This window comes from Plecotus auritus, assembly GCF_963455305.1.
Source record: "Plecotus auritus genome assembly, chromosome: 3".
NCBI classification, from domain to species: Eukaryota; Metazoa; Chordata; class Mammalia; order Chiroptera; family Vespertilionidae; genus Plecotus; species Plecotus auritus.
Window position 1 is genome coordinate 199,297,684 of NC_137772.1, and position 13,076 is coordinate 199,310,759.

Genomic DNA, 13,076 nt, shown 5'->3' on the forward strand with positions numbered 1-13,076 from the left:
TAGAAGACCTGAGTCTAAAAGCATTTTCTGCAATATTTGGATTTGATTAAGCATAAATTCTATTGGTCCTGGTCAATTTCTAATTTTCAAGATACTCAAACTTAAAAGCTCTAAGGCAGATTTTTCCTCAACTACAGTGCTATAGAAATAAAATTGGATGGCAGCAAAGGGGCATAAATTTTATTGTAAGAGAAGCTATTAGCTAAGTTAGCTTAGACCAATCACCTCAACTCTCAGATCTTCCATTGTAAATGGGGTTTGTAAGATTGTATCATTTTGAAATTAATGGACAGGTGCCTTCTACCTCTGTATCCACCATCTCTAGCCCTCTCTTCCCCTATAGTAAGATGCCTTTCTTAAGGAAGCCACTATTCCTTGTCCCTGAACTGGTCAAGATCATAGTCTAAGGAAATGATTGGCTTAAAAATGGGGGCTTCAATATTCATCAATGCTTTAAGTTTTAAGACCAGTACTATAGAGGTTAATTACTTACTCCTACACATCTTCTCTAAAATTGGTGCAGGCAAACCCCAAATATTAAATGAATGACAAGGAAATAATTTTACCTTCACATTAACATAACATATGATCCAAATGCTTACATTTTTCTTTTCTGGAAATATAATCTAGTGTTAAAGTCACAGCCAAATTGTTTAGTTTACTCTAACAAATAAAAAAGGAAGTGACTTGAAGTTCAAAATGGAATCAGGTTAGTATTTAATTTCAAAACAACTAAAACAGTTATTTTCTTGTTTTAATGAAAACTAACTTTTTCTCCAAAATGTCTACTGTTGTCCTATCATGTATTTTTAGCATTGGCTGTAGTCTCCTATAGCCTTTTCTGGGTGCTTTGCATAGGAATGGCACAGTGTCCCCATAATTTCTCATGAAATTCTAATGGTATTCAGTAGAAGTGATTAAATAGTAATGTTCTAAAGATGCTTTTGCCTTGAAAATGTTTAACATTGTCACACAAAGTGTCACTGGAGGTTATGCTTCACCTCCACTCAGAGCAAGAAGTAACTCTTCCCACACACACAAGAAAGGGAATTTGAGTCCTCTCTTTTATAACCTATGGGATATGTCACAGGTGTCTCAAACTCAATCTGTCAAACAGTAGAGTCATCTTACTTTACCCCAAATCTGTCCCTTTGTACATAATATCACCACTGTCCACTGTGATGTCTATGCTAGGAACATCATCCTTGATGTCCTCTTCCTCATGCCACACATCCTATTAGTCCTAAAATTCCTGCCTCCAATTTTCTTCCAAATCTTGGTACTTCCTTTTTTTAATTCCTTTTTGTGTAGACTGCTACACTAGTACTCTAGGTGATGGTTGTAGTAAAACAACTAGCTAAGGATTATTGTCTTGTCAATACCTCTTCGCTGTTGCTCATACTTCTGATCTTGAGTAGAAAAAAACGATTTGTTATGAAAGACTTTAATCCTTTATACCCTGCCTTTTTTTAGAATTCAATTTAGTTAGACAGGTCAGGTTATAACAGAGGAATGACTTCAACAACCAATCAAAATTCTGTCTTATGGAGCCATTTGTGATCTGGCTTTTTCTTTGCTTTTCAGCTTCATCACTCATTTCTTCTCACCCCCTGGTGCAGGCCTTCTGAATCTGCTCCTACCTTGAACCAGTAAAAACAACTTCTTTATGTCCTCCAACAGTAATATGTTCTGTATTTTAGAGAGCATGCTTTCAAGTGGAGTCTCTGTGTTCAAAAACAATATGGACTTTTCAATTTTAAAAAAAGTCTGAAATTTATATTGTAATTTGACATTATGTTTTAAGACACCTAAAACCCTTCCCACACTTTAACCCAGTAAAATTGTTTCTGATAAACTAGCCTAAAAATATAGTGTGTGCATGGGAGTAGCTTTACGTACATATATTCATCCCAGTATTGTTGATAAAGGTGCTTTTTCTTTGAAATGTGGGTTCATGGTCAAAAGTTAAAGAAAGACTGCTTATAACTGATCTGAGACAAATGCTACCAAAAGTGGAAGAATAGTTAAGTGAATAATGTGTCTATTAATGCAACCATAAAAATTCATGTTTACAAAGAGTTCATAATGGCATGTTAAAGTGCTTACAAAATAACCTGCAACAGCAGTGGAAAATGTATTATACACCAATTGTATAAAATTATATAATTTAAAACCTACTATGAAAAAAAGGGAAAAATATGAAAACAAATGCTCCAAGCCCTGGCCAGTGTTGTTTACAGTGGTTACAGCATTGGCCAGCCCACCAAGGGTCTCTGGTTTGATTCCCAGTCAAGGGTATGTCTCTGAGTTGCAGGCTCGATTCCCGGCCCATGTCATGGCACATGAAGGAGGCAACCGATCGATGTATCTCTCTCTCACATTGACATATTTCTCTCCCTTCCTCTCTCTCTCTCTCTCTTCCCCCCCACCATCCCTCCTTTCCACTCTTTCTAAAATCAATTGGAAAATATCCTTGGGTGAGGATTAACACACACACACACACACACACACACACACACACGCTTCAAAACGTTCACTATTTGTTTTTTTGCTTTATATTTATCTTTAGGTATTTTCCAAATTGCATCTTATGTACATACATTGCTTCTAAAATGGAAGAAAAACATCACTTTATTCAGGGAGGTCAGGCGGGGGAAGGAGAGGAACAGAAAATAAGCCTGAGGGTGGGGAGAGTTGCATAAAACTGAAGGATGCTAAGTCCCCACTCAAGGTCTCAAGCTTGCAGATAAAGATGATGACATTCAAGATTCTCAGCCAAGTGTTCTCAGTGGAGTTGGTATTTGTCCTTTAAGCTCACTCTAAGCTTGGTATTGAGAAAAAACAATAAGAAACTGGTGTTTCCCTATCGCTTCAACTCTACTCCGCAAATGCTGTTACTCTCCCTAACTTGACCACCCCAAAACCACAGCTTCCCACCACCTGTGGCCTGTTCTTGGGCAAGACTACACAGAGGAGCCAAAGAATTCACACACGACCACCACTGGGCCCTGGGAGGGGCAGCACAGTCCAGATTGTAAAACAACATTCCAGGAATCCCTTGTCAGCTGCTGCCTAAACATAGCCAGTGGCTGCAGGAAAACTGTCTCTTGCATCTGGGGCAACAACATAAACTCTCACTTAGGGTTCCTTGTAAGCCACAGAAACCAAATGTGGCTAACTTAATCAAATCCAAGTTGACTGGAAATTGAGTCCTTTACAGAAGGAAAAATGAATCCTGCCCCTTGGAGTGTAAGAACCGAGGTGGCACTGCATTCTCCCCCAGAGCCTCATGGGCAATTCCTTTTTGAGTGCTGCCATCAGATGACTCAGATTCCACCAGGGCCCGTATTAAGTGCTCCACTCATGATTAAAATTCCTGGGGAGAAAAAGTGAAAGGATTGCTTTAACCATGTGCTAATCTCCTTGGCTAGAAGAAAAGAGATGCCCCAATTAACAGTAATTCGGGATCTCATGTAATAGATGGAAATCAGTCCCAAAGGTAGGATGACCACATGTTGGGATTTGCCCTAGACAGTCCCAATTTATAACTGTTTTTCAGGAATAACTATAAATAGTCTCACTTTTACTCACAAAAGTGTCCAAGTTTGGATAATAAATTGCATTATCACTCTACACAAAGGAAAAAGAGGGCATTGTTACCAAAGACGGGAAAGTGATGCTGAGCAGATGAAAATAGCTACCATTACAATGAGACTATTAGCAGGGGTCAAAACAAAGTGTTTTGCTCCCAATCTCTCAGGTCAAAAGATAAGAATCAGAGTCAAAAGCCCTTACCAGTCTTTTGCTTTTGACTCCCACGTGAAAATAACATTTGCAGCCTCACTCCCTATGTGTTGAATTATTATGACTTTGACCCAATAGTTGCATTGCCTTGTCTTTGTATGTCCTTGCAGCTAAACCCCTGAATGTTAAAAGTGTTCTCTTTTACCGCTGCTTTTTTAGCTTAATTGGTGCCCTCCTGCTTTCCAAAATAGAATGCTAACATCCATTCACCCAGCTGGAGGGTCAGGGTGATCCCAGATCCAATATTCCCCAAAGCATGTACAGGATGGTGGCTGCCCCCCTGCTGCTGACTAGTAATAAAGAGTCAAATAGCGCCTTTTGATTCTGATTTCCTCCGAGAAGCTGCTCTACAAGCATGGGGTCAACTTAAAGGAAGAGGGATTTTGTGTAATATTTTCTCCTTTCATTCGTGCACTTAAATTACTTTCTTGCAAACTCTGCTTGTTACCTAAATGTACTAGCACTTTTGTTACCTAATTAGCTTTCTTATCAGAATCCCAACCAAAAATAACAAGAAATGTAATAACGATAAGGTATCCTGCCCCCTCAAAACAGATTTCCTTGCGCACTTTATCTCTTGGTACTGTTCTGGCTTGTTTAATTAAAGTATCAGAAATTATTAGACTCAAATTATTTCTTGATCTAGTGCTCAAATTCTCCTGGAAAAAAAAAAATCAGCTTCTTCTGCTTCAGTATTTAAACCTTTATCAGTGTGAGGCAGATGAGTTTCCCACACATATGCAACCAGATTCAGGCAGTTCGATATAATTTGGGAGGAAGAGCCTAATTTAGCCTCTGAGTAATTAACAAACACATTTGATTTGGGTACCATGGGCCACCATGAACATCAGATACTCACGTCTCCTCTCCTACGTGCCTGGGTCATCAAAAATGAACAACATTCGCGTGCAAAAAATCCTATGAAACCTTAGCATGGAGTTGTGAAATTCAAAGCCAAGACCTTACTTATTTTTTCATTAGCGAGGTAGGGGTAAAAAAATATCCAAGTTCAAGCCACTAACATTAGTCGTATTCAAGGAGGGTAGTCATGTCTGTTGTAGACTTTAAAATAACTGAGGAGAAAGTACTCTTAAATCATAGCATTGAGGAGAAAAATATAAGACAGAGTGGTTACTTCTCTTCATCACACTGTGTGGGGAAAACTCGGGTTGGAATCTGTTGGCTCCTGGTGGAGCTGTGCGAGAGGTTCACGTTCTTCGAAGTCGTCTGCAACATGATCCCTTTCTGCACTGTCAGGCTTGGCTACCGCAGTCACCAGGCAGCCATTCTGAACTTGAGTTTTTTCGGAGCTTCAATCCTTAGCCCTGTGTTTGCGGGATGGTTTGCTGATGTCTGTCTAGGAAGAAACAAACTGGTATATGTTTGCTTATTTCTACATTTTCTAGGTGAGTGTCCGCTTCTGACTGGATTGTTTTGCAACTTAATTGCATGGATTGTCGTTAGAATTTACAGTTTATATTATTTCTGCCTTGCTCTTAGGGTAAAATGTGATCAGTGAAGAAGAATGTTTTTTTCGATTTATTTCATTTTCCGTATTATTTGAGGGATGCTAGTAAGTGTGTGTGTTGGAGGATGTTTTGGTACCTAAATCATTGCACTGATTATGTCTTATAACAATTACCTCTTTACATTTCTGTCTTTTGTGCTCCTTAGAATGTCTCCTTTCCCCTGTCCTATCCCAAATCCAAATTTATGACAAATACTATGTGAAACATGTAGTTCATTTACTCCACAACTGAAATAAAATGTGCTATAAAGGTTTCTGAAGTTCATGTAGAGTAATTGAGAAATGTTTTCATCAAGTGGTGGTCTTTTAATTAGTCACACAGTAATTAAGATTGCATATGAAGATGTTTTTTCTGTATCGTGAAATATGGCTGTATGCTAAAAAAAAATGAATGAATTCAAACACTTCCCTGTGCCTCTTTACATAGAGAGAAATAAATATGTCTGAAGTTTGGGAGTAAGGTGATTGTGAGAAATGTTTGGGAAATATCAAAATTGTTTGAGGTCTAGAGAGCAAGTTGATAAACAGTCTAGAATTTTGGCCTGAAAAGTTCAAGTTGTCCAACAAAGACTCACTGATGATATGACGAAAACATTTGGAAAATGCTTTTCTTCAATAAAAGTTAGGCGCAACCACAGTGAGAGGTTAAAATAGAGAGATAGAGGGAGACCAGAAAATCTCAGGATGATGGTCTAAGAAATAGAGACGTGTTAATTTAGGAGAGAACGTGAAAGAAAAAAAAAAAACACATAAAAACTAGTCAACTAAATTATGACATAAATATGATGTAGGAATACAAATCAGCTCCAAGTTTCTGAGCTGAGGAACTTAGAACGTGTATGCTGTTCACCAATATGAAGAAGTGCAGCAGAAATGTAGATTTGGGGCACAGTGGGTGAGATGAATGAGGAAGGGATGGTTATAAGACAAGCAACATATCACACAATTTCAGGCAGGTGGTAAATGATCACTTGCTGAATCAATTAGAGTGTGATACAAACATATAAGCTTCTTAAAAGTATTTTTTAATTGATTTCAGAGAGGAAGGGAGAGGAAGAGAGAGATAGAAACATCAATGATGAGAGAGAATCATTGATCGACTGCCTTCTGCATGCTCCCCACTGGGGATCGAGTCTGCAACCCGGGCATGTGCCCTTGACCAGAATCAAACCTGGGACCCTTCAGTCCGTAGGCCGACACTCTATCCACTGAGCCAAACTGGCTAGGGCCATATAAGCTTCTTTACTGCTTCCGTCTGTGAAATCAAAACTAAGCCACTGCATGGCAAATATTCATTCAACATTCAACAAATATTTCTCACTGACATCAATACTCTGTCCCAGGCACTGTTCTAGAATCTGCAAATGCAACAGAGAAGAAAGCCCAAGTTGACTTTCTGGTGCAGGGAGTGAGAAAGCAAGTAAACTTATACTATGACAGGTGTTAATGAGTGTCATGATGAAAAATATGCCAGGTAGGGGGACAGGATGGACTACAGTCACAAGGTTCGCTGTTCTGTATCAGGGAATGTTTTCTGATAAGGAGACATTTAAGCAAAGGCCTGAATGATTTGCTCTTAACCTGGTAACAGGCCGTAGCAGTAGCAATTGGTAACTACTTAACATGGTAATTTCTATTAGTCTAAATTCCTGTGCAAATCATCAGACTAGGACTGAACTTCAAGCTTTGTAATTTGGCAAACAAAACACTTAAATCAAACTCCATGTCCTTTCATTTTAATTGATTTTACTAAAAAGTATTTCCTTATTTAAAAATTAAATCTTTTGTTGAAAGTACTACATACGCCCTCTTTTTTTCCCCCATTGACCCCTTCTAGCCTAGCCCCAGGCCTTCACCACCCTATTGCCTGTGTCCATGTGGCATACAGATATGCATTTAAGTTCTTGGTTTGTGTCCCCCACTCACGGCTGCCATCAATTTCCAACCCGTCACTGAGTATCAGAAGAGGTTCTATTAAAAATGTGTCTTCGGTCTGAATTTCTAAAACCTGAGCTCAGAAAGGCAGCTTTCTCTTACTTCACCATCACTTCTCACCTCTCTGTGTAGCAGTGAGTCATCCACTCCCCTCCCCGCCCCCCCCCCCCGCCCCCGGCCCCGCACTGGGTGAGGAATGAGAGAAAGAAGGGCATTAAAAGGAGAAAGAGAAGCAGAAAAGGAAAAGAGGCTATGCTCTCCTCTAACTACAATGTTATTCTTAAAATGCTTTACTTAGCAGGCTTCTGAGATGTCTGAGATCACCACTTTTTTTATCACTCTATTGATTAAGAACAAATAAACCTTGTTAACAGTGTTTTTTTTTTTCCTGGGGGTGAGATTACAGGCATCTTTAATTTCTTACAGGATATATTTCTGAATTACTTTGATTTTGTTAAAATGGGCATGATTTGCTTATACATTCTGAGAAAAACAATAGTTCAAGTTTAAGGGGGAAAAACGAGGACTCTAAGACTAGTTAAAATACATATTGAAGGACATTTTCACATTTAGAAAAATCCTGCTGTCTCCAAAATGGCCATGGTTAACATATTATCTTAATACTTTCAGAGGAAAAACCTTATTTATGATGTGATTTGGTGATTCAGTTCGTTTATTTATTCTCCTTTCCCCCTGTCCACAGGCACTGCTTTGTTGTCTGTGGTTGCCTTTCCTTTGGAAGATTTCTATGTAGGTGGTCACCATATGACCAACCGCATACCAAAACAGGAGCAGAACAGGCTGTTTCACGTCGCTCTGCTGGCCCTCTGCCTCGGCTCGGGAGGAGTAAGAGCCGTCGTTTGCCCACTGGGCGCTTACAGCCTCCAGGAGCCTGGATCACAGGAACGAGTGTCTTTCTGTAACTGGTAGGTAGCACTGGTTGGGAGAGAAACCAAGTGTATGGCATTCCTCTCTCTTTTGGGATTTCTCGTTGTTTGTTCTGTGGTGCCCTTTTGAGGATAGTAGCCCAGTCTTCATCACTGATTGGGCTAGGGCCGTGGTCAGCAAACCGCGGCTCGCGAGCCACATGCGGCTCTTTGGCCCCTTGAGTGTGGCTCTTCCACAAAATACCACGTGCGGGCGCGCACGTACAGTGCGATTGAAACTTCGTGGCCCATGCACAGAAGTCGGTTTTCGGCCTGGGCGAGTCTATTTTGAAGAAGTGGTGTTAGAACACTCAAGGGGCCAAAGAACCGCATGTGGCTCGTGAGCCGCAGTTTGCCGACCACTGGGCTAGGGGAATCACAATGTGATGATACCCCTGACAATGATTCAGGTTGTAATAACAGGAACATATGAGTCGGGTACGGAGCAACACAACTTCCCAGCACCTTCTGGAAACACACTGATACTTTTACCCTCAATTAAGCAAGTGTGAAGTGGCTAGGCACAGTGCAGAGAATGTGGCTTTGGAGCCAAGCAGGCCTAGAGGGAAGTCTCACCTCCATTTGACACAACTGCCTGACCTTGGTCAAGTCATGTATTCTTTATAAGCTTCAGTGTAATCATTCCTAAAGAGATATAATAATGCCTCTTCTTGGCTTTTATTAGAGGTAATAATGTATATACTACCGGCAGAGAACCTGGCACATAGTAGGTGATCAATAAGCAGTAGCTATTATTATGACTTACTAGAGGCCTGGTGCATGAAAATTCATGCACTGGAGTGGGGGTCCCTCAGCCCGGCCTGCCCCCTCAGCCCTCACAGCCCGGGTTCGTCCGGAAGGTTGTCCAGTCTAATTAGCATATTATGCTTTTATTATTATAGATATGAATTCAAAAACAATGGAAATTTTTATTTTAAGGTAGAGCATTTCAGCATTTCATAGAGAATTTTGTTGTATTTTTTATTATTCGTCAGTGGATGCCAAACAGATCTGAGATACATTAAGTCTTTTGTTCACACTTTTCTGTGAAATGGGTTGCCAACATTTTTCTAAAATGGTCTGTCTTTCCAAGGTTAACAATGAATAATGTTAGCAATAGATAAAGCAATGCCCAGAGAGCATCAGACAAAATGTTTTCAGGAAATTTACATTAAAATCATTAAATGAAAAAATGTTAGCTAGGTACATGTAGTTATCCAAGGCAGTCTCTCTCTCTCTCTCTCTCTCTCTCTCTCTCTCTCTCTCTCTCTCTCTCTCTCTCTCTCCGTCTCTCCCTCTCTCCCTCTCTCCCTCTCTCTCCCCCCCCAATTATATTAATATTATAGAGCACTCAGGCCTATTTTGGATTAAGTCCAAATGTCAGAGAATGATGAAGTTTCACCCAAGGTGGAAGGAACTCCTCACTTCTTTATAGCAAATTCTGCCTCCTTGACCTGCCCAAAGAGAAAGAAAAATCTTTTTTTTAATTCTATTCAGAAGTTTTAATCCTTAATTAGCAACATCATTTTGATTAAATAAGACTCTGGAGGATGAAAACTGGCGAGCAATCGGTTGTTCTGGAAGATAGCTCTGGAGAATATATTGTGCTGTGGTCTTAGTCATTGAGTTGTGTTTAATCAAAGTGACATTTCTCCGTGCTGATTACAAAGGAGACATTATATGAATGAAATATTTCCTCTGGGAGCTGGAGGGGACTCCCAGTGGGTTTGTGCTTTAGGACTTTGCAAAGGGGGATGGGGAATTGGGTAAAAATGAATTTTTGCAGCTGTGAGGAGCAGGCCAAATTTAGGAAGAAGGAACTCTGATTTGGTTACCTATTATTTCCTAATTTCATTAAAATCTCTACCAAGAAGAGTCATTAGGTATTTTTAAAACCTAAGTTAAAGCACCTAAAAATGTGTATAAAGAATCAGGGTGTAATTCATTAATGTGTAAAAGAATTATTTGAATAATAAACTCCTTAAATGCTAAATCTGGTTGCTTTAAAAAAATTTTTTTTTCAGTTTAAACACTAACTAAAGAAATTTTTAGGAGCAGCTGCTTGTTGCAGTTTATAGAAATGAATGTTAACTATTCCTGTACATACTGCAGGGACTGGTGACTGCAGAGACCCCTATTGAGCAGCCACACAGCTGGCATGATCCTGGCTCCGTCACTTTGGAGTTTTCTTGGTTTTCAGCAAGTTCCTTAGCCTCTCAGAGACCCAGGTCTCTCATCCACAAAATGGGAATACCTCGGAGGGCCATTTATATATTTACAGCTTATATATAAAGTATCCTAGCACATTATAGGTATTCAAATCAGGACAGCTATTACTATTATTACTAAATGACAAATAAGTTATCGGCTAAAACATTGCCTAAAATCTGGAAAAGAGGGAACCCATTTAAGAGGAGGCTATCTTTCAAATGGGCAGCCCATTCACTTATAATCTATTTCTCCAAGTGAAAAATGCCTCCAGAAATTACAAGTCTGGTTAATATAACGAATGTCAGTAGTGTCTTTAAAAAACAACATACCGCTGGAATCTGTAACTACTTGAAGGCTGCATCCAGTTCTGTCTTCAGCACAGATATCAGATGTTCATAGTTACAAGACCTTTAATGAGATGAGTTATTGTATATGCACCACCTAAAGCTTCCCAATGATCATGTTAAGTGGTGCAGACTGGAAGTTTCAGGTGTTGAAAGTACCACTTCCAAGTAGAGCTGCCAAATGTAGGTGAGTAAAACCACTCCCAGCCAACATTACCATCTGGTACTAGATCTTCCTCAACTGTGTACCTCATTGAAAGAATGAAATGAACCTCCATAAAATCAAGAAGCATAATGATCTGCCAACATTCTTGCACCATTATCCAGAGCAGAACTTGGCTCTTTCAGCATTTTCCAAAATCTGAGGTGTACAATTAAGAGTCACCACACGGAGATCATCTAGGTAAATACACTTGCGCAAAATCTTTTTTTTTTAATTGAACCTATTAGGGTGACATTGGTTGATAAAATTATATAGGTTTCAGGTGTACAATTCTATGATACATCATCTGTATGTTGTATTGTGTGTTCACTGCCCCAAGCCAAGTCTCCTTCCATCACCATTTATTCCTCTTTTACCTTCTCCTACCTCCTCCCACACCCTTTCCCTCTGGTAATCACTATACTGTACTGTTATCTGTCTACGAGGGTTTTTTGTTTGTTTGTTGCTTAATCCCGTCACCCCACCCAGCCCCCAACTCCCTCCCCTCTGGCAGCTGTCAGTTTGTTCTCTGTGTCTACGAGTCTGTTTTTATTTTGTTTGCCAGAATCTTTTCTAGAAACAAAAGAAGGTGGATAATTAAGTCTATTCATGACCATCATTTTTTAATTAAATCTTTACTGTTGAAAGTATTATATATGTCACCTTTTTCCCCCCATTGACCCCTTCTAGCTGGCCCCCATCCCATGCCCCAGGCTTTTTTGTCTGTGTCCATGGGTTATGCATATATGCATACAAGTTCTTTAGTTGATCTCTTCTCACCCACCTCCACCTTCCGAGAGTCCACAGTCTGTTTCATGCTTCTATGTCTCTGGGCATGACCATTATTTTTTAATTCTACTACAGTTAACCTCAAACGTTACCTCCACATTTCTCTACTTACTTTACCTGGTAACTTACATTACGTCTGCTTAACATTGTCTATTGGTAACATAGTCTAGTTACCAGAGTGAATTATACATGATTTAAAGGGCCAAATAGAATATTGATAAAGTTCTTGAAAAAGTCCAGAAAGTTTGAATATCTAGTGCTCAAATTGACCCTACATGATATCTGTCTCCTATTAAAATGTTCTGATTTTAAATACTTACTTACTCAAATGTAATATATTTTATCTTAGGGAAACACTAGAGGCAAAATTTTATTATCCTACAGCATTTTTCCAGAAGCTGTGTTAATATTCACTTGAGTGTTGTTTGACAGCTTCACCCCCAACCTCATAAATCAGAATTTTTGGGGAGCATCACTAAGGAATGTACATTTTCAGCAAATGCTTTAGGATTTTGAAAATAGTTCCAGAGACATAAGGAATGGGGACTCCAAAAGTAGCAATATCTTTAAAAAGAAATGGAACTAAATAGTGATTTAACATATCTAATGTGTGCCAGACTTCTTTGTAAATTTTGACAATTCATAGTTATTTTTCACATTTCAAAATCTACCTGATTGAGAAATTCTACATAATCCTTGAGGAAAAAAACCACAAAATATGAATCTGCATACATTCCACAATAGTAAGTTATTATTTATAAAGTACACTTCAGCCAACAAAATCAAAGCAGTTCATGGAATAATCCTGCAGACTCATTAATACTCAAAATATCCTGAGTTGCATAATGAGGAGTAACCTATAAATAGCTTTTAAAAAATTACTAGACCTTCCAAAAGTCTATTTGCATGGGCTCTATCCAAGTTTAACAAATGCTTCTCACTCACCCTAATAACAAAAGGCACCTCCTTCTTTACCTCTACCAACATTGTAAGCTCTCAGGAAAAACACCCAGAATTTCTCTCCAACATTTAACTGTGGAAACCAAAGAATATTGGGCGGGGTGGGGGGGTGCGCGGGGGGAGGAGGACAATTCCTTATATTTCTTACTGCTCCTGCTGCCTCCTGCTTTTCTTAAGCTCTGCTTGGTAGCTTTTAAGTTTGGTAGATGCATGAGTAGGGACTTATGTTCATCAGTAAACATGAGGTGGCTCAAAGGTCTTGAATTCAGAAATGAGAAAATGATATACGTAAACAACTGTTAACATGAGTATGTTGGCATCCTATCCTATGTTCATTGTAGCATTATTTACAATAGCCAAGATCTGGAAATAGCGCA

The 13,076-nt window shown here is 39.2% G+C and overlaps 1 protein-coding gene across 1 annotated transcript in view; it reads left to right on the top strand.

The window, feature by feature from the left end:
• Positions 1-4,852: 4,852 nt before the first annotated feature.
• SLC15A5 (solute carrier family 15 member 5) overlaps positions 4,853-13,076 on the top strand; it is a gene marked incomplete at both ends in the record, with an annotated part of 78,816 nt that continues 70,592 nt past the window's right edge. The window contains 2 exons of the mRNA XM_080663120.1: positions 4,853-5,210; positions 7,971-8,193. Coding sequence (XP_080519246.1) covers positions 4,853-5,210; positions 7,971-8,193 — 581 coding nt within the window. The remainder of the gene's footprint in view (positions 5,211-7,970; positions 8,194-13,076) is intronic.